General features: G+C 36.0%; 2 protein-coding genes across 10 annotated transcripts in view; one reads left to right on the forward strand and one right to left on the reverse strand.

The window, feature by feature from the left end:
• Positions 1–9,886, forward strand: part of elp4 (elongator acetyltransferase complex subunit 4) — a 61,574-nt gene extending 51,688 nt beyond the window's left edge. For all 3 annotated transcript variants that reach the window (XM_034057330.3, XM_059002897.1, XM_059002898.1), the window contains one exon: positions 9,055–9,886. In XM_034057330.3, the coding sequence (XP_033913221.3) occupies positions 9,055–9,186 (132 nt within the window). In that variant the 3' untranslated portion in view covers positions 9,187–9,886. The remainder of the gene's footprint in view (positions 1–9,054) is intronic.
• Positions 9,887–14,503: 4,617 nt separating this feature from the next.
• The window catches only part of LOC117434624 (paired box protein Pax-6-like), a 24,403-nt gene continuing 16,406 nt past the window's right edge, over positions 14,504–22,500 (reverse strand). For 6 of the 7 annotated variants that reach the window (XM_059002893.1, XM_059002894.1, XM_034057214.3 and 3 more), the window contains 6 exons: positions 17,707–17,865; positions 17,171–17,253; positions 16,769–16,919; positions 16,468–16,580; positions 16,007–16,157; positions 14,504–15,278 (listed from right to left, as the gene is read on the reverse strand). In XM_059002893.1, the coding sequence (XP_058858876.1) occupies positions 15,193–15,278; positions 16,007–16,157; positions 16,468–16,580; positions 16,769–16,919; positions 17,171–17,253; positions 17,707–17,865 (743 nt within the window). In that variant the 3' untranslated portion in view covers positions 14,504–15,192. The remainder of the gene's footprint in view (positions 15,279–16,006; positions 16,158–16,467; positions 16,581–16,768; positions 16,920–17,170; positions 17,254–17,706; positions 17,866–22,500) is intronic. The other variant, XM_059002895.1, reaches the window with a different exon arrangement.

The raw sequence follows: 22,500 nt of genomic DNA on the forward strand, positions 1-22,500 counted from the left end.
TGTAAAACCTTTGCAAGATAAGAAACAATTTAGAAAAGTTTGTTTCCTGGTTTCTTACACCACAATATGCAGGGCTAGTTCTCAGGGGGAAAAAAAGGTTATTTATCCCAGAGTTTGATATTTAAAATAGTTGTTATTGGTTGTCTGATGCCTTTTGAATGACCTTGTGAAACTGTGGTATCGAAGAGGACTAGCTTTTGTTCTTTGTTAACCCTTAGAGTGCTACCAACTTTTCTTAAAGGGCTCTGATTGGTTGCAGTGGGGAAGAGGTGCAGGAATACTTGCATTATTTGTTTTAAACACGTCTGGTGTGTTCTCAGACACATCCCTGCAGAGCATTCTGTATGCTATCAATGGTCAAGATAATTGTCCTTTTTAAAGCACAGAAACTGTGGTATTTTCAGTCTAAATACATCCTAAACAATAGTGTAGTTAAAAAAAACAAAAAAAAAAAGATCTGTTAGACTTTCCTGAAAAGCAGCTTTGTATGTTAAACCCTGTTAAATAAATCATTGTTTATTTGCACTTGAGTAGGAATTACTATGAGAGGGGAAAAATAAAGCCAATTAAGAGATGCTGTGGATAACTGGCGCTTGCAAGGTATCAGTAACAGAAAGGGTATTAAGAGAATTGTAAGAACTGTAAAGGAGTTCTCAAAATAATCTGATCTACAGGCTGCAAGAGAGTTGTGGGAGTACTGTTATGTAACCTACCAGGCTGTCTTTACACTGAATACATTGGGGATGAGTTTCACCACAATGTAAATATTATTCTACTGTTTCTGAATTTGTCAACAAGTTGTCATCTGAGGTGGCAGTAGATGTAGGCAAAATATTGGGTTAATAAAATCTTACATCCTATATATTTGTCTATAAAAGTTTATACTTGTTTTTAAAACATAAAACATGAGCTGATTGAGCTTAGCAGTGCACGTGTCTAATGTAAAACGTTAGAATTATCAGAGTCCCATTGTAAACACTACTTTTACACTGCCACCAACTTTGATGACCTATTGAAATCTCCATGGTTCCAATTTATCTCGCATTTGCAGTATGTGTGAATTTCTGTCTGAACTTAAAAGCACTGCATTGCGTTCGCACTGCTGGAAAAATACAAATTCTGAAGTTCAGGGACTGGATACAATTTTGCACGTGCTTTAAGTACATCAGAATATTCCCCATTTCACGATTACAGCAGTGTGCCTATGTGGCAGGACGGCTTGCAGTGGTGAGGTGTGGTGACGTCACGGACCAGGAAGTAACAGATCCACAACAATGGATGGGCGGGTGAAACTGAACGCAACGGCGTTCAGCTGATTTTATTAATAAACAAAACAAAAGATTTAAACAAAACAGAAACCAAAGGGCACGAGGGCCAAACGAATAAACAGACAAACAAGTAAGTGTCGTGCTGGCTAATCCAGCACGTTTTAGCAATTGTTATTTTCTGTCTCCTCTCTATCTCCCCGTACCTCCTCTCTGTACACCCCACCCCTGCAGCACGGACAGCTGCAGGTTCTTATACTCTGGCCGAGGGGTTAACTAGCTGTTAATTATCTTATTACCCCTCGGCCACAGTCTGCACGTGTTTGGTAAGGATGCATGACTGTCAGCTAGTTAAATAATCAGTAGCTGATCAGTCATGCATCCTCACAGGGTTTTTAAATTATAAATATAAAAAAACAATAACAAAAGACGCGGCGCTTTTATCCGCGCCGCAAACAAAAATACAAATAATAATAAATAGGGGCGGGACACTCCACCACAGCCTATTTTGAGGTTTGTAAAGGCAGGAAGAATTTCCCTATAGTGTTAAGACTGGCATCAGGTGCAGGAATAGTTGACTGATCTCGCTTTTAGCACTGGGGATTCACATTATCATTAAACATTATCTTGCAACAAGCCAACTGTGATTCCACCATTATTAGATACAGAGAATCCTTCAGGTGATTCATAGTACGAATCTCCACTGATTCCTGAGTCCTTCATATGTGTTGTGGAGTTTCTCAATTTACTTCTATTTAAAGCCAATACCAAAACAGGTGCATAGCCTTTGTTTCCAGAACAGAAAAAATGTGTGGATTACAATTTATAATTGTGTTAATATGTCAGTTAAATATAGTTTTGATAGTTTTAACACAGTTTTGGTTTAGCAGAAAACCTTTTTTATATAAATATTTATTTCTTTAATAAGTCTATAATTTAGAATGTAGATTAGGCAAGTTACCTGTTCCCTTTGTACACAAATCAGTGGCAGGATTTTAAAAGAAATGTTTGGAAACGTAGAAGTGTAACTTTTATCCCCAGCAGAAGAAATAGCTGATTATATACTCAAATAAGACACAAAGATCATTAGTAATTATGTAAATCCTATCTCTTTCACTTATCACAGCTTCTCCTTTACTCAAATTCCTAATCATTAAGATGCCCCAAACCCAGCTTAAGCTACAGGTGAAGTGGTTAAAGCCTAGCCTCAGGGAAGCAGGCCTAATGAGGATGCAGTATTGACTGATAGCACTTCTTAATGCTGATTACAAACTACTTGTTTTTTAGTGCCACTTGGGTGTCGTGATAGACTTGGCACTTCATTGCAGACCATGTTTTTCAGATCAATAGAACAGCTTGTAATTTGTAGTGGAAGGTCTGAAATCTCACATCTTTTACTGAAACAGACCTTTACTGTGGAAAATGCTTTCGAATTAATAGATGTTAATAAATCCTCCCCAGTACTGAGTGAGCTTACCTTCTGCATCTTTAAGAAAAGTATACATTGCACTTCGATATATTTTACACTGCTCATAATATATTCTATAGCACTGGATGCAGTAGAATTCTTAACACACCTTTTTCGTTAAAAACCAATGAATCAGGCAGGTTCACCTCCGAGTTAATTAATAATGTGTGCATGCTCTGTGGTATAATTTAGTATTAAGAGGCCTATTAGGATATATCACATCTTTCTAATAAGGACATACTGTTTAAATAAATTGTTTAATGCAGCTTACAAGTCACTCTGCCACTGCTGCTGTTAATAACACCTGTCAGGTGGAGGCATCAGCTGATGGGGATTGGAGGATTTTAAATCTAGCCAGGTTGTGTTTTATGTAGGGGATTGTTATCCAAGCACTTAGTCATCGAAGTAACACACCAGAAAAAGCACAGACTATTTGGATTGTTACTCATGCTGACACAATAACCCTCAGCTGACCTTCAAGTTACAAAATGGACCAGACAAAAATCTACTCGCCAACCTAACCCACACACATCTCGGAGTTCTTTTAACACCAATAGTAGCTGTCAGCTTTAGTCCATGTTATCTTGGGGTTCAGAGAAGCAATGCTCTCTTTTCTTAAATTATTGATCATTTAACCCAGCGTCAAAACAACATGAATTCCATCTGAAATAAGATTTTAAGGAAGCTTGGTGAAAGAGAAAGATTTTACCAAGCTTGTATAGTACAGAGAGCCCAGTGCTTTATGACAGTGTGGTATGGTCAATGATGATATTTTTCCAGTCAAGTGTACTGTTGTGCTAATACTGCTTGTTGTAGCACATTGTACAGAGGGTTTACAGTCTGCATCATATTCCCCACTCTCACCAAGGTAGTTGAAAATTATTCAAAAGAAGCCACAGAATACATAGAGAACATAGAGTTTTGTATTGGATTATAAAGCCCTGTTTGGATGCCATTTTTAGAAAAAGCACATTTTTAAGCAGAGGATTTTATTATTATTTCTTTGAAGAACAATAAAATACATTTAACAAGACTTTAGAAACAATACTGCTGCTGATGCATGATTTTGGCTTAAATGCATTTACTAAAGTAATGATTAGAGGTAAATATTGATAGTGTGAATTGAAGCTATAGTTGAATATCGGGCACCCAAGAGAAAAAGCTAAATATGTTGAGGGTTCCTTATAACTGGAAAGATCATTGAGACTTGCTGCTTATGAAAGACTGGCTGTGGTTAAGAGGATGTTAGTCATCTTGATGGAGAGTATGCTGGAGACAGAGCAGTCTCACTTATTTCCTTTTTTATCTTAAAGATGTAACAAAAAGGCTTTGAGATCAGTTTGCTAATTGTTCTTTTTACTGTCAAGTTAAAAAAAAAAAAAAACCTGATACATTATGTAACACACACACAAAAAAAAACATGTATTCACTCAAAATCTGTTGTCAAAAAATATGGGACTAGCTTGTCAGGCCAGTCTATTCAATGTGAAAGAACCACTTACATGTATTTTTCTGTAGCACCTCATGCTGTCTTTAGGCCTCCCTCGACCCCTGGGCAAACACTTGCTGTTTTATGTATTTAAACCAAGCTGTCTTCAGAGGACTGCAAGCACTAGAACAACCTTATATTGTGCCTAACATAATTAGTTTTTCCACATAGAAAAATCTAAAAAAAACTTGCTTGCATAACCAAATGCATATTATGTGTAAAAAAATAAAATAAATATTACTATAGTTTTGCTGTAAACAAAGTGCTGCATTACTAGTCTAGAAATATGCTGAAAGAGTTCCTGGAACCTGGCTATTAAATATTTAGTTGCTTAATTATAAAAATAGGTAGTTCTTAGAAAATACTTCAGGTTAAACCATGTTCTAATAAGAGTGTTGAGAATATGTTGCTGTCCTTCATGTATTTTATATTTTCCTGGAATATAAAAAATGTACAGCTGACTTAAATGAGCTCTTAAGTCTGGAGTGGATAAAAGCTAGCCTTATGCATTATTTAATATACTTTAACTATAAAGTAGTATTCATTGTAACTGTGCATTCCTACCACTGATGTGCATTTTTTAGCTCACTTTATTTTTTACCTGTACTTTCCGTAAATAATGATCCCTATTTTATACATATATATATATATATATATATATATATATATATATATATATATATATATATATATATATATATATATATATATATATATATGCTGTAATAACAAAGTGCAGTGTAATTAACAATTTCACATACTGTATTGTCTATTTTCTGACGACTCTCAAACATAACACATGTAATCCCTGCCTCTGTTCATATACTTGTAAAGGTTACTTTGGTGCAGAGAATGCACCAAGGTGACATTTTAGTTTAATTGCCTTAGAAATTAAAAGGCGTAACTTTTTACCATATTAAGCCTGCAACTTTAAAAGTATAATTGCTATTGGGTGAGTGTGCATATACAATACAATACTACCGTGTGTGTTTGATCTTTTTCATTGGCACTCACTCGGCACACCTTCAGCATCTTTCCTTGATGATCTTATTTTCTACAAGCAAAAGAATCACAAGTCCCAAACGAGACCTTTCATTTTTAAAAGACCGTCGGCCTCCTGTAAGAGGGTGCACTGTGTCCTGACGGTGAGTGTGGCTCGTGATCTCGCACAGCAGGGAAGGCGCTCCCCTCTGTGATGTTGAAGGGAGGAAGCGGGCCCATCGACCCTGCACTCTGGAGCTGAGCCCTGGGAGCAGAGACTGACAGGCATTGGCTCTGAGGTAGCTTGCAGTTACTACTGTCCTAGGCTCTCCCAGCAGGAGTCATTTCAGATGTGCGCTGTGCCTTTTAGGTATTCAGGGCATTTACAGGAGGTAAAAGACAAGAAAAACTGAAAGCAAAATGCTCTATACAGTAGATGCTGTAAAGATGCTGGGAGGCAAGAGCATTGTATTTTTCATTTCAGTTCTGCCCCACACAGAAAAATATACCAGGATGTGACAGGACTTGCAGGTGTAAAGTAAGCTATTATGCCATCTTAGTGTTCCATTGAACAGTAAGCAAAAGGAAGAGGAGCAGCATAACAGAAGTGTCATTTGTGCCTATTTTACTGCATTTAATCCTGTACCTCAGAATATTGTAATCTGCCAAGTGTTTAATCTGTAGTATTTTGTACTTAATCATATCCTGATGTAACTTTCACTATTATCTGCTGTATTATTGAATTGTGGTTTGTCACACTTGAGAATTATTGTATTTCTTGTTCTTATTGTATGACTTATATTGTAACACTTGAATGTATTTGTATTTGCTTGTGATTGTAAGTCGCCCTGGATAAGGGCGTCTGCTAAGAAATAAATAATAATAATTTGTTACCATTGTGCTTTTAGTATGTTGCAAAATATTAACCCTGTGATGTCCATTGGTGACATACATATAGCAGCTTTAATCCATACAAAAATACTCTGGACTTTGTATTTAGTTATTCTAAAAGAAAAGATGTTTTGCTACTTTAGGCCCCATGCTGATGGCAACAGGGATCAGCTGAGACAACCATGGCATGCCTTTGATGCTGTACTTAGAGTGAGTTTTTATTTTCATAATCTGTTTGTGGAAATGATGGTATTTAGGTCAGAGAGAAAGAGACCACTGCAATTTCATTTTTGAAATGGCATTAATTGCCACAGGTTAAAACGACATCAACTAACAGAAATAGTTTTGTAAGCAAGAACCAAACTCTACAGATCAAAATAATAAATCATCTTTGTAATGTTCAAGAATGACTTGTACCTTTTTTGATGGTGACGCTAAACAAAAGTACATTTATTGTGCATTTCTGGGAAGAAGTCAGGTCAGAAGTATTTTTAGTTGTTGTTTCTTTTTCCTTGGGTTACAGGTTGAACATTGTTGGCCTGAGCTTGCAAGACAATGATTGTTTTACCAGTCTAGTTACATTGTACCCCCTCCACATTCTGACCCACAAAGGGGATATTTAGACTCATAATTCTGAATCTTTACTGTCCTGTTGAAAGGAATAGACGTGTTGCATTACTTTTATAATACAGCAATATAAAGGTATCAATGGAAACGGTGAGTTACTCTATACTTTGTGTTAAACCTCAATTGAAAGACAGGGCAAGTACTTCCTCTTTTATGGTTGCCTCGATTTATTTTTCCATCTTGTTTACTTTCCTATTACTTTAACCGTTTGTCACTAGAACCCTTTCCTTAAGAAAGTGGTTCATTGTTCATTAAAAGTTCTGCACAGGTCTTTCCTAATGGGTTTGTATATAGATTCGCACATAAAGCTGGGAACAATTCAAAAGTTAAGCATTCATCTGAGATTATAAAATGTATTTTACATTCAAGACCTTGTCTTTGCACGTGCCCTCGTTTTATCCCTGACGTTTCTGTTAGGATTTCCACTTCTAAATATCAGAGCTTCAATGAAAAAGAAGTCCTGCAGCTTTGAATGGCTGTGACCTTTTGCCTCCGTTCTGCACATGCTCAGTACCTTTATGTGCCTTTGCCAAATAGAGGGTGCGTGACGGCCAGATACCAGTGTGATTTTTTTTTTTTTTTTTTTTTTTTTCACTGAGGAATACTTGTATGGTATTGATTTTTGCAACAAAGTGTATGCTACAGTACGCTTGCAGAGCCAGGCCAATGCTTAATCAATGCATTGTTTTTTTTTTAATTACACTTCAGTGATTTTAAAACATCAAAGGTTTCTGAGCAGCAGCTACTCTAAAACAAGCTTATTGTAGCTTTGCTGACAGCAAACTCAGCCTGCAAACCATGTGTGCATAATGATTTCTATTGAGTGAATGGACTGCTTAAATAGAGATGTGGCTGCTGCAGAATTCATTTGAGAATCATGAAACCCACGGAAAGCAATAAGTGCAAGAAGACTAAAAGCACGAGCAGGATGCTGTTTTTGAACCAGGGAGCATTTGTTTTATTATTTTGTAAAGCAGACTTACTGTATGCCTTTAGAAAAAACTAAACACAAATAAGGTACACTTTTTTAATAATTTGATTCAAGACAGTTTGATTGTCAAGTTCTGTGAAATCACTTTGGAAGATATTAGGTCAGTTTTTCTATTCTAATGCAAGTAACCTTAATTATGATATTGCACCTGCAAATACAAAAATACACACACACATAACAAATGCTAAACTGGCCAAACAAGATAAAACCATGGACAACATTTTTTTTTAAATCAAGTGGACAGAACAGTAATCAACCCTGACAACCTATTAAAGTGTTGTGCAAGCAAAGAAATTCAATTGTACATAAACTCCTATACATCCTGCAGATAAGCTGAACATGCTACTGGGAGCGTTTTCTCTGCCCTTGGGGAAGTGCAGGCTCAAGTGGTCTGCAAGCCCTTCACTTGTAACAGCGCTGTTCATTTGTTTTCTGGTAAACAGAAATGCTTGGAACTCACACAAAGAGCACAAGCACCTATGTTAAGCATGAGATAAGTATGTATGTGTGGACAGGAACATTCCTTCATTTGTGTAGCTTAAGGAAAGCTCAGAAGAATCAAGTGTATTCAGGGAGTTCTGTAGCAAATTACAAGGATGTGTGGATCTTAAGTGTCTCCAGTGTATGTTTTTCTCAAGTGCCAAGGGCCACAAACCTGATTCTGTTAATAAAGGAAACCTCTTAACACTTCAACACGTTGTATATTCCCTTCTTTGGATTTATCTGAAGGGTACTTCTTAAATTTTCCTTTTGTAGGCTGTGTTGGCACGAGTGTACCAAAGGGTTCAAAGTTAGTTTGGTAAGCTGACTTGATCTGAATGACTGTTATGTACTAAGCCAATATAAATCTCAGGGTTTGAGAACCTTAAAAGTGGGATTGGGCTCCTTTTTTTTTTTTTTTTAAATCCTTTTTAATGCGGCTTATTTCTGTTGTTAGTGCCTTCTATACTGTTGGATATAAGTTTGATGCTTTATAAAATAAAAAGTAAATACAAGACCTTGAATTAGCATTTTGAATGATTCTTATTTTCTCAATTTGTCTAACGCAGCTGCAATACTAATATAGTACCAGTTTGTCAGTTGGCCTCTTATTTACTGCGGATCTCCACGAAACCATGACACACATATGTTTTATTAAAATGAATAGACTAGAATTACCAAGATCTACAGCACATCTGCAGAGAGCTGTATAATTGTATCCTGTCATATTTAAATAGTTATTTAAAACAAAGTGTGACTAATTCTCTCTCTCTCTCTCTCTCTCTCTCTCTCTCTCTCGCTCTCTCTCTCTTTCTCTCTCTCCCCCCCCACATCATTTTCTGAATATTCTCTGTTTGCACAGAGACTGCATTTGCCTCCAGACTTGTCAGACACAGTGAGCCGTTTGAGCAAACAGGACCTGGCAGAATCTGCCAAACTGCTGGGATTGGGATGTGGCACCACGGCCACAGGCAAGAATCACCTGGACTTCTAGTGGTTTCTATTTAACCATTTCACTTGCAATTTGTAGGACCCTCTAATTATGGCTACAGATTTCATTTGTCAACAAGCTCTAATGTGTCTCCCTCTGCTGTCCCAGCAGCAAAACAAACACAAAACTGTGGGATCTTCGATTGGCAACAGATTATTTCACTTAATAAAGGCAACCATGTTGATCACTTACTTCCTAAACTGTAGAAAAGTGTTAAATCCATTGTATTTAACAGCATTTTTGTATGTGTTTTTTTTTTTTTTTTAAAAGCACAAATTGTTACCCCTTTTGTGATTTATTATTTAATACTGGATGTATTGTTTACTGCTAACAGTTTATTGTTAGAAATCCATCTCGGCTTGATGGCTAAAAAACAGAAACATCCCTTTTGCTGATGGAAAAATGTTATCCTAACAGATGTCACAGAGTTGCATGGCTGTGGAGACTGCACCGTACAGCACAAGACACAGGAAAATCAAAAACTGTTAACATCAATATTGTCATTTGTCATATGTTTTTGATTTATTAAAAAAGAAGAAAGAAAAAACCTGGGAAATGCAGATTCACTTGAAAACAAAAGCAAAGGCAAGATTGAAATGCCTATCCACGTACAGTATAAACTAAAAATGGGCCTTCAATGTGTCACAACATTTTTTGTTCATTTTGAACTGGTATTTAAGTATATTAAAAGACAATATATACATTTGTTGGAATGTTCTTGTATCTTGCATGCAATGTTTTCTACAGAAAAGGAGGATCACAGATTCAGCATGTAAGAGTAGTGTCCAGACAGAAGTCAAGGTATGCTCCCTGCGGCAAGAGAAACAATTAAGGGATGAATGAACGTGGCTGGATAATTTAGTGAGACTATCGTTCAACCACCTTTCTGTTGCCTGACCTATAATTCACCTTTGCGCTCTTCACCATGATACCATAGGCAATGTTCCCAAAACAGTTGTGAACATTTTTAGTTACGATATTTTATCCACTTCTGTCTTTCAGTAACAAAACCTGCATACATATTCACATTTACTATATAGAGCTGGGCCTTATGAACTGTCAGAGAATGGTCTCAATGATGAGATAGCTTTTATATGGTTTCATAAATGGAGTTTACTGCACAGGTATGATGCAACAGTACTATGCTCTTTGGGACTTAATAGGTGTCATAAAAATGTGTTCATTTCAGAATGCACCTGTAGTAATGTGATATACCTTTAGTTTTGGAAGGGTTCAGAACACAATTACATGTACACATACGCATTTAAAAACTGCTGATGGAATTACCAGGGATTGTGGACAGGTTTGGGAACTAATGAGCCTGAGGCAAAGCCGGTCCAAATGTGGAGGATCTTGTTCTTTTAAATGTCATTGAAAACAACCATGTTGATGGGTTACTAAGATTGTAGCCAGCCAGGTGTCACAGTTTGTGCCCATTGGCATATAATACTAATTAGTTTCTATGTTTTTGTTTATGTTTAAACCTGTTGCTGAAAAGGAACTTTGTCATTTTCAATCATTTTTCTCCCACTTTTTCAGAAGTAAATGTTGGCCTTTGTTGTTCTCTATGCAACAAGCGCGTGAGATGTGCTTGTCACATGTCTTAGCTTCTTGTCAAATACCAATGGTCTCTTCAAGTACTTTCTCTCAATGATATGTCATTGAAGGTGCTCAGGGTGATTTGACAGATGTTAAACCTGTCAATCATTCCTTGTCAGTATCATTTAGTTTATGTGCTTGAGTCACTGCTTCTACCTTTACTGATGAATGTTTTGAGCGGTATTATAGAGATCGGAATACGTTTTAACGTAAATGTATGTAATTATATAAGTGTATTAAAGTAAACAAGGCATGTCACTGACATACATATTCACCGTCAAGAACATTACAGGTTACAGGTTTTGGTTCCTAGAAAATGTATGAGGGGTTCTCTGACTGGCATCCCCAGCATGTAGAATACCGTATCCTAACAAAGCCCAGTGCATTGCTTGATTGAATTTGGCCGAGTGTTTCCCAAAAAATAACCTGCAGTGTATCTGTAATCAAGCAACACTTTATACAGATATGGCCAAAAGTTTTGCATCACCCTCTAGAATCATTTCATTTTGCTTCTTAAAGTCTAATGCAACCTGTAGAATAATATTACATTTAACATACTGAATTACATAGCGCTTTGTAGTTTTCCATATACTTAATGAAAGGCTGCACTACTAAGGCTTCTGGCAGACCTTGGTGATATCATTTGGTAGTTTCTGGGGGAGGGGGGGTCTCGGGAGCTGATGTGTGCCGTTATGTTTACATGGAATACATTTTTGCATCTCGCACCATTTAACTTCAGTTGTTTTCAAATTTCAGACATTAGAGGTAGTATTACAAATAATCAAAGGGTACATATTTTACCACAATATATAAAACTACAAATATATGAACCGTGTTTGGAGGGTTTTTGATAGTTGATTTAAAACTCAACTGATTGGAGCTGCAACATTCTTTGTCTCATTTTACTGCAGCATGCCATGTTATTGTTTTTAATGACAATATGCAGCTATGGAGTCAGAAACCAATATGATCTTACTGGGGTCTGGGAAAAGTGATATAGAGAGGATTGCATTGAATCTGAGCAAGGTCTTAGTTTGACAAAATCTATTTTATTTGTAAAAAATAAAATAAATAAACGAACAGTTGGTATGGAATTAAGACAACTTTATTAATTGGGAAAATAGTGTGTGTAGCCTATATATTTATGTACTGAGAGTTTGTGAAATACTGTGAAGTAAAATCTGTTTTCTGTCAATTATTGTGTTTAATATTATTATAATAATAATAATACACAGTATACTTTTTTTTGATTAAATTTAAAAAGCTTCCTTAAATGAAAGGATAATCATGAAAACATCTTTCATTTTCAAAACAAGAAGTGATTATCCTAGTAGTCCTTGCATCCCATAATGTAGACCTCACATCCTGACACACTTAACGTTTTGTGGTTTGAAATTCACTTTGTTTTATGTGTACGGGACTATACCAGAAGATAGGTGATCCTTACGATCACACACGCATACATGCACCCTGAAGTATAGACTATATTATATCGCGACTATTCCAGGTATGCTGCTGTGTGCAACCTGTGTGTGTAAAATAATACTTCCTGGAAACTTTTAAACTTGTAACCATTTGAAATATTGTTGAAAATCCATTTGAACCAGTTTAAACCATAAGGCAAATTAATTTACATTGTTATTTTCGCTTGGGGAGGGAAAAAAAGTCACATTTGATAAACTTAAGACTTCACGGAAGATGCATACCTAGTCGTTATATGAATAGCAAAAGACTGAAGTTACTTTTTTCAACTTTTTAAAAGATATACAGGCCTTTTTTTACAAGTTCAGGCACGCATTAATTAAACAAATTAATAAGCTATACCTTTTGAAACATTTCTTTACAAATTTTGTCCTTAAAATAAATTATTAATAAATCTATGGAAATAAGACACATGTAATTCCTTTATGAACTATTGGGTGATATACAAAAACAATTACTTTATGTAGCCTGTATACATTCGGAATACGTCATCGCCTTTAGGTATGAGATATGCTTTATATAAATTAGCGGATGTTTTAAAATGACTGAAACGGAAGCCCATGGATTTAAAGAAAACAATCTCTACAATGTAACTTCAGATATTATTATTATTATTATTATTATTATTATTATTATTATACTGCCAAGATAAATATACAAACTAAACATTTAAAGTAAAAAGTATATAAACACGCCTACTAAGCTGTGTTTAAAATCTGTTGCATAGGATTTATGTGTAATTGTTAAACACTCAAAGTGCAGATTTACAGTGAAGTAACTGAAACCCAGTTCAGTACTTGTTTCGCTTGTACACGTCAGTGTCTGTAATGCTGGTGTTACTGCAATTTACCTGTGACCACTTGCTTTACCAAATATTAAACCTGCACTGGCAGCTATGACGCTGCACAGAAACCCTCTCCTCTTCTCCCTGTGATTTTCTTTAATATTAACACCCCTGCTGGGTACTTAATTGCTTATATGCAGCATCGACCTAACTTGTTTGACTACAGTAGATTTGTGCTTGCCTCTTTGTTTTGACACGTTGTCTTCTTTTAAATGAGATATTAATCCAGTTCTACGAACTAACAGTTTTATTGCAAATCATATCAATTCACAGATCTTTTTTTGATGGACAAACAGTGGATGGCTGCTGTATCAACCTTGACACGACCATTCATAAGTTCATGGGCTGCTTGTCTGTTTTGAGTATGCAATGAGAACATTGAGGTTTTACTGTCTGTGTACATATATAGGGTGTTACAGGCTGTATGTGTGAGGGAGGGGGAAACATGGAAAGAGGAGAAGAAATGCAATAAGAGCAAGAGAAGAGCATGCTGTTTTGCAAAGGGCTGTATTAAACCATGCCATCTTCAAGTAAGGCTTTCCTATGTTTTTAATACGACCAACATGTCATTTCTAGCATATGTGCAGTCTGTATAAATAATGGCTTTGTGATATTATAACATTTCCTTTTAAATACCTTAGAAAACCAGCCTATGTTCAAAAGAAGCCGGATCTGCCAAGCTAAGATTCCAGAACAAAAGGTAAATTAAAACAAAATAAAGTTTTATGGAAGATAAAGCTCTCACTGAGACACTAACAAACTGCACAAAATGATTTTATAGTTTCACAAAATACATTTAAAAAGCTCCATTTAAATGAAATTAAATCGAAATACTTAGACAGTATAGACTTGTATCTTATATGCAATGTGTTGACGCAGAACCCAGATCGTCTGTCATGGTGTATCTCCACACCACAAATATGACCATCGATCAGACGCATATCATTCCATGCCGAAATTATGCGTTTGCGTCATAAATAACTGAATGTTTGAAGTAGCCTGACATTAAACATATTCTAAGCCAATGTAAAAAAAAAAAAAATTATATATATATATATAATGTTTACAAAATTTGCAACACAAGACTAAGATTAAAAATAAAATTGTGTAATAAATGAAATACAAAGGCTTTGGTATGTTTTTACAATCAACAATGGTTAATTCTGATATGTAGTTGTAAACAACTTCCAAACACTTATGTTTAAATCTCTGGCAAGCACTTTTTTTTAATCAATTATAGAAATGAAATATTTCTAGTTGCACAAAATGATCTGACTGTAAAACACTATAGTACAACTATATCTAAGAACAATTAACTTGGAACTGACCTAAAGAAGAAACTTATTTATAATGCATGAAAATGTGTATAAAACATCTATAGAATATTCTGGGAAATATAAATGAAATTAACTTTATTATAGAAATCATTCTGGGAGATTTCTAGGGAAGACAAATATTTACATTTCGACATAAACAAATTGGATTATATCGAAGACACAATCTACCTTTTAGCTACCAAAAGTTTTTTTCACTTCCTTGTCACCATTCACCTCTTTTCACATAAACTTTCATCTGCCAAAAAGCTGGAAAAAACAACAGATAAATGTTCTTACACATAACTAGTGTCTTTTCTTCCAGCCTTGCAATGAAATGATACAAGCTTGTTTCATCGGTGTCCACAATCGATAAAAAGATTGATAGAAGTACTCTAGAAGTTGATAAAACTGTTCATGGCAGAATCTGTTGATCATGGCTTCTTCTTCAACACAATTGCATGACCACCACTGTTCAACAGTCCCTCCAATGTAGTTCTTGTTTCATAATAACATACAAATGGCCATTTACAAATACACCAAAAATGACTAAAGTTTGGAAACTGAAAACGAAGACAGTTTTGTTCCATCTAGGATATAACGCCTGACAGTCTACAGAAATCCATGTTGAAGTCTTCTTGTGCCAAGAATTATAGCACGGGGCACAATTCCAGTAAAAATGTTTTCTTTCAGAGTCTTTCTTCTCTTTATAAAATACTGCTGGACAACCAACTTTTTCCAGAAAGTCACAATGTGAAGTAACTCTTCTCCTTACTGTAGTCTTGGCCAGTACTGAGACATGTCAGGTTCGCTGCCTGGAACTTGGACAGGGACAGATACTCCAGGGGAGATGAGACCTGCAATAAGAAACAGACAGACATGAGATCGTAGTCTCCTATAGAACTGAAGACCTGCATTCCATGATGCATTAAAGAACACAGTTTATTTGTAAACCACAGTTTCATTTACAAATAGGAAAAATCTTATACCGCTCTCCCTTGTTTTTTCATGCTTTGATAATTCACAAACTTGTGGCAAGTCCATGTTTACAGTAAATTTATAAAAGTGGTTTACAGCAAAAGAGCCTTCGCCTAATTAATTTTTTTCCATGTTTTAGTCAGTTAGAGAAATAATGGGGAAGCACTGTATACACTATGTCTGTACTGAATTCCAATTGTGTCAGTTAGGCTGCAGTTTATGATCCAATCTATCATTGCTAAACAAAACTTCAGTTCCACATCGCTGAATAGACTGTCTTAATGAATTTAAGAATTATAGTTTCTGGAAGGAGCTTATATATATATGTGTGTATATATATATATATATATATATATATATATATATATATATATATATATATATATATATATATATATATATATATATATAATTATATATATATATATATATATATATATGACCAAGAAGCAAAGTGAATGAAAGGAAAAGTTTATTGTGGTAAAACAATCCATGTAGTGACAGTGTTTGATGATTTTAGAAGTGGAGCGAGCATGAGGGTTACTAAAGGAATGATTCATGTGTCTTTTTAAATATCAACAAGAAACTGAAAATGATCGCTGCCTACCTGTGGAGGCGGTGCCAGAAGAGCCCATTGGCTGGCTGTTCATATGTGACTGCATATGAGGGGGCGTGTATGTGTCATAGCTCCGCCCATTCACTGACGGACTGGTGGGCAGCATGCAGGAATAGGAAGATGGCTGGCTGGGCACTGGGGGCTATAGGGAGAAAAATATATTAGCTTCTGGACTATATAGTTATTGCCTTCCAGTCTTAAATGCCAATGTACAATTGTCAGTTTCCTAGAGTCTTGGTTCCACTGTGTCTGGATGTATTATGATATTTTCCTGCATAAACCATGTACACTTCTCCAAGCTAAACTAGCCACTAGTCTAGACACACAATGCATGAAACAAATACTATTTCAGACTACAATATATATATATATATATACACACACACTGTTTCTTAATTGGACTTAATCCCCATATAAATGCCTATCGATGCCCTGTGGTGGTGTTTACTTACTTGCATGGCCAGGTTGTTGGCCATGGTAAAGCTTGGCATGGGTGGCAGAGCACCGTATGTGTTTGAGAGGGATGTGTCAGTTCTACCCAACATGGACCCTGATGTGAAGGACACTGAGGAGAAAAGGTAGCCATGAATTAGAAACGTGAATACACTATTGTTTTGCAGTGCTGAAATTACATCAATATTTCCCATGTTTTTAAGATTTTAAATGTATTATTATTAATATTGGTAGTAGCAGTATCTTTGGTTATGATAAAGTTGTTATGGTTTTCTCAATATGCAGCTCAGTCATTCATACCGGGCGTGGTAGGTTGCGGAATGGGCTGGTAGACGCTGGTGCTGAAACTGCTGCTTATGGGAATGTGACTGGACGAGTTGCTGGCCTGTCTTCTCTGGTTTCTCAGTTTCTCCTCTCTCCTCCATTTCGCTCTTCTATTAGAAAACCAAACCTGAAAGACCGAAAAAAATACATGAGTTTTGTATAAAGCAGCAATTAAACTAAATAGCGCTTTAAAGAATAAACGGTCTTATTTGAAGGCTGTCTTACGCAACGGTGAAAGCAGTATAGGCTTGTCACTGTTCAAACTGCTTACAGCAAACCTAGTAGCCCTGACGTTAAATGTGGGATAATTAGTACTATATCCGTGTGCATGAACCAGCCCCCAAAGCTTCATGAACCTTTGATAAAAGATGTACTTACCTGTATTCTGGCTTCAGGTAGATCTATTTTGGCTGCTAACCTCTCCCTGGCGAAAACGTCGGGGTAGTGGGTTCTTTCAAACTCTGAAAACATGCATTTGTTAACTAACGACAATGTGTAAACGAATACACATACATAGGGGTATTGAAGGTGAAAAACAATACGTCATCAATTACAAGCATTATCAAAGCATATTAAAATAAACGAACCCAAAACTAACCTGAGCTGTAACCTCAGTGACGTTCGTTCGGTAAAATAGGCAGGGATTCTGTTTGCACTTGCCTGACACTGAGTCTACAATTATGTAGTCTTAATATTTTTACTCCATAAAATCCACAAATAAATGCATTAAAGGGATGCCATTTACAGTTAAAAAAAAAAAAACGACTTTGGGATTATAATCGCGTATTTGAAAAGGCCAATTAAGCAAATTAAACGACATTACGAGTTAAAACGGAGCACGTCATTTCAGATTTGTATGTCAATGTTGTATTCTCCAAGCAGGTACAAACGCCTTTTGGCCCCCGGCCTCGTACCTTTTTCCAATGCCTCTATCTGCTCTTGGGTAAATGACGTTCTGTTTCTTTGTAACTTTCTCTTCAGTTGAAGCCTCATTTGGGTCTCGTCTGAATCCTCTCCGTTGGAGCTGATGGAGTTTGTATTTTCACCTCCTCCATCCTGCGGCTGACAACCATCTGGAAACATAAAGAAGGGAATGTAAACAAATCCAGCCGTATTCTGTGCTTCCTGTTGGTTTAATACACAATAATAAACACTGTTAACAAAGTTTGCTGACAGATTAACAACAATTTAAACAGAACTGTGTTAAGTAGGCTGTAGTAACACATATCGTGCAACGGAAACAGTGACACATGTTAAACCGTCAATTTCCTGCACAAGCAACATGATTTAAGTATTATAGGTTAAGCGATGTTTCTCAAATGTATTAAGTAAAAAAAAAAAAAAAGTCCAAACGAATTCATTATTGGTAAATAAAAAACTTTAAAAATGATTAGATGTTTGTAACCGATATTAACATACGACTTAATCTAGTTGTAATCATTTTTTTTTTAAAAAATAATATTTTTTATTTAAATTCTGCGCACTCAATTTATATGCAAAGGTTGAAAATTTAAATATGCCCGTTATGCGTTTTTATTCAGTAATTGTGTGAGTGTGAGTGCCTTGACACCTACAAACACGGCTGTAATTAAATCATCGCCAAGAACAGGCTATCATTGTGGAAAATTGAAATTTATTTTTAAAGGGCTGTCCACTCCATTGCTGTGTACTTTGCCATGGAAATATGTAGGCTACGTTACTTCTACTTATTTACTCGTGCAACAACTGAAAATCAAACATCAGCTGTAGGCCTATAAATAATGGGCTTCAGGATTTGCATACCATATTTAATATAGGCGATATTAACTTTAAAGTAAAGAAAAACGGTAGGCCTATTGATTTGTGCCTGTACGTGTAAGCAGTATTCTAAATGTCGTTTGTATGTAAGAATGTATGCGAGTAGCGTGTGTTTAAAATGTCTTATTACAGTGAATGTATGTCGTTTTAGTTGCTGCGATAAATTAATAGGCCTACTGCGATCTTTGGTTTTCACGCCGGTGAAATATTGTGGGAATATTCTGTTCATTTTAAAAGATTGAACCGAACTCTTTTATCACCAGGGTTAAGGGTTAAGAGAAATGTGACAAAATGTGGTAAACCCTTTTCAGGCCCTCTGAAATGTTTTAAAACCCAAACTGTCTCCCCCTTTTAAACAGTGCGATTCTTCTATAGTAGTCACCATATGGGCGTTTGCAGATCTATTGAGGTGACCACCAACACTTGAATAGAAGGGGCTGCTTTCACCACCACACAATGCCAGCGGAGTAAGGGAAACTATTAAACTATTGGGGCAGGAGGGTTGGCAAACTTTCTTGGGCAGAATTTTGAAGACACAATTGGAGGAGGCAACAAAGGGATTCTCTCGAGGCGTGCAGTGCTCCACATTGTAGCACAAGGGTCCCAGTCAACAGACTTTTCAGTGAAGTATGTTAACCTTCATGCAGAACTATCATTAATCACTGTCCCCTGGGCTGGGCCGCTCAACGCCATGTAGGATTTATACTTTCTATAGGGGAAGGGAAAAAAAGAACACCCAAACATTCTGAATAGGAACAACTCTTTACACTGGCCCTGTTTGCACAACAAGGGAGCAAGAAAAACAGATTGGATAAGTTTACAAATGACAAGTCAGTGCATAGTGTATTTTTTAACGGGTTATCCAACAATCAAATATTTATTCAAACTTTTAAGAATGCAGATAGACTAATGTATTGCCTATTAATTAAAATTGATACATTTGATACCCGTAGTAAATGTGTTTCTGCTGTTAAAATGCCAACATATGCTGCGAATTCTGACCCTGCACACTTATTTATGTATGCATTTATTTATTGCTAAAATGCACTTAAAATAAAATACAATTTTGATTTCCTAAATTAAGTTTACAGTAGGCGTAGGCTTTATATATATATATATATATATATATATATATATATATATATATATCTATATATATATATATATATATATATATATATACACACACACACACACACACACACACACACACACACATATATATATATATATATACACACACACACACACATATATATATATATATATATATATATATATATATATATATATATATATATATATATATATACATACATACACACACACACACACACACTTCACGACAGATATATAATATATTGTATGTACACATACATACATATTGTTCGTCTCTTGCAGTTAATGGGCTGCAGCTGTAAGTAGCCGGCATCGTTATCGATAAAGGCTTTTTTTAAAGGTTTAGATGGTTTAATATGAAGAGGAGAAATAAATCAGGAGTGACAGACAATTAAGTTATCTTCTTTTAATGTCTCACTCGTTTTTTCGAAAGACCCTAAAAGAAAGTACTCAGTAGGCAGTGTCTATAATCCCTAAAGAGAAGAGTGAATGCGCGCCCTATTATCCCATAGCCAGACCAACTGACGCTGGGTTTAGGATTTGTTTTCTACAACGAAGACGCTGGGAAATAAAATCTTCCCTTAGTTTCGCGGTGTCTCAATCAGTGAGGCGGAAAACAAGCAAATAAGATAAGAAACCAATCGCGGCACCTTTCAGCTAAAGAGATCAGATCAAAACATTGTAGGGCCTGCTGAAAGAGAAAGTGTCTAAATCCTATAGAGCTTGAGATCCTATAAGAAAAAGATAAGCACAAACTGTCACAGTGATCCATAAAACCCACTAAATCGCCGGAGAGTGTTTCTTCTTCTTCTCCAGGATAGAGTCGTCTCTTTTAGGGTCCCGTCAGTCTGATGTGTCCATTATTTTATTCACTGTTGCGTGGCATTTATCAGATTGAGACCATATTTGTCCCCCTCTGAGACCTAACCCTGCCTTATGCTTTCAGTAATGGATTCGTAAAACCTCCTAAAACACTCCGTGCAAGCAAAAAGCATTTAGGCAGGTGAATGTCAATCTGACATTTATACAAGGAATATTTCAAATTAATAAAGCGATTTCACACCCCTCATATATTTTTAAATTATGTTGATGCACAAACTAGGAAAATACAGGTATATTTCGGTTTAATTATACACTAGTATGCCCGCCAGTATTAGGGTAATTTGAAAGTGTAAATCATACACATATAGGCTCTTTAAGGTATAACTTTAATAATAATAATAATAATAATAATAATAATAATAATAATAATAATAATAATAATAATAATAATAATAATAATGCAATTAAATATCTGGAATTTGAAAACAAGGTGTGAACGATGCTGTGTTCCAGTATTATTATAGTATAGAGTAGAAGTTATTCCAAAGATAGTCCGCTCAAGGAATTTTGCAAGAACCTATATTACCAGAGAATGTACAGCTGCTCGTTAAAATCAGCAGGAGATTGTACTTAATTAATTTAAATAGGAATGAATGAAGCAGGGGCAGCCTATTGCCTCTTAGTGGGATTCCGCCCGCGGGCGCGTCGCCATTAACGAGACTCGAGAGCAACTGTTAAGGTAATTGGGCAATGAAAATCCGTCACAACGATATGTTTCGGATTCTAATAAGAAAGTATCTGTAATTAAAAAGAAAACGAGTTTTAGAAATAGATGAACTAAAAACCATAAGGCTAGTTGTTTATTCATATGAATATAAATACTAACAATGTCCTTGTGTTTGCATTATTTAAGTTCACGTCAGTTGGCAATCAGCATTAAATTGCTTACGTGTTCTTTTGTTAAGATTACGTTTTGTGGGTGTTCAAAGGTTCTGCTATTGATGTTTCCGTAAAGCACCTTGGGGTTCTGTCATAGGCGGTGTAGGCACTGAAAGGGATTCAATAATACTCACGCAGATATTATTCAGACAAGTTCTGCTCTATCTTTCTTGTGCCGTTCTTATGTTGTATAGTTCTCTAAAAGCTGACACGTCTAATTGGCAAGCGGTGCCATATCGTGTCCAGGGGTCTCCCGTGGAACATTTCTACAGCTGTCTCCTCCAACTAGACGCTTATTCATGTCGCCTTAATGAGAAACAAAACGCTCTCTAATGAGCAATTACATAGCGACAGAATTGTTCTCATAACAAATTCTTGCGTGTGACAGAAACATCCTTTGTACTAGATATTCCGCACACTGTTGCTGATTTTTCTAAGGAGTGGAAGAGCAGGTTGCTGGCTGGACACCTCTGTTGAAAGGTCTGACCACAGTCACGCACACACGTCTTTTTAACCCAAACAGAGAGAGCATTGAAGGAACTGTTTACAGTAGTAACTTCACAAACAAGTATTCTACATTAGAATGATTATGCAACCCTTACTTTAAAAATGCTTTAATATCCCATGCATTCATTTACACAGAAGCTAAACTTAAGTTGTTGAGGCAAGTCCATCAATATGAATGTATTTTTACAGAAGAGGTGTGCTGGCTCCACGAAAAACAACGAGAGGCGAATGCGCAAAAAAACAAAACGCAGAAGCAATGCAAACGATGCAAGTGTGCAGACCATGGTGTGTGACTGTAATAGTACTTAACATACGCCATATGCAAAAATGTAGTTCTTTCTTGTGTATCCATCGCTGCGTAAAAGTGTATTTAAGAATTTTGAAGGTTGCACGACCACGTGCATTTAGATGACGTCACATTTGTGCCATATCGGCTGCGGTGTGTCCGGGACCAGAAAAAATGCACACATGACTAAGGGTAAGGGGAAAATAATAATAATAATAATAATAATAATAATAATAAT

The sequence above is a fragment of the Acipenser ruthenus genome, chromosome 28 (assembly GCF_902713425.1).
Source record: "Acipenser ruthenus chromosome 28, fAciRut3.2 maternal haplotype, whole genome shotgun sequence".
In the NCBI taxonomy this organism is placed as follows: domain Eukaryota; kingdom Metazoa; phylum Chordata; class Actinopteri; order Acipenseriformes; family Acipenseridae; genus Acipenser; species Acipenser ruthenus.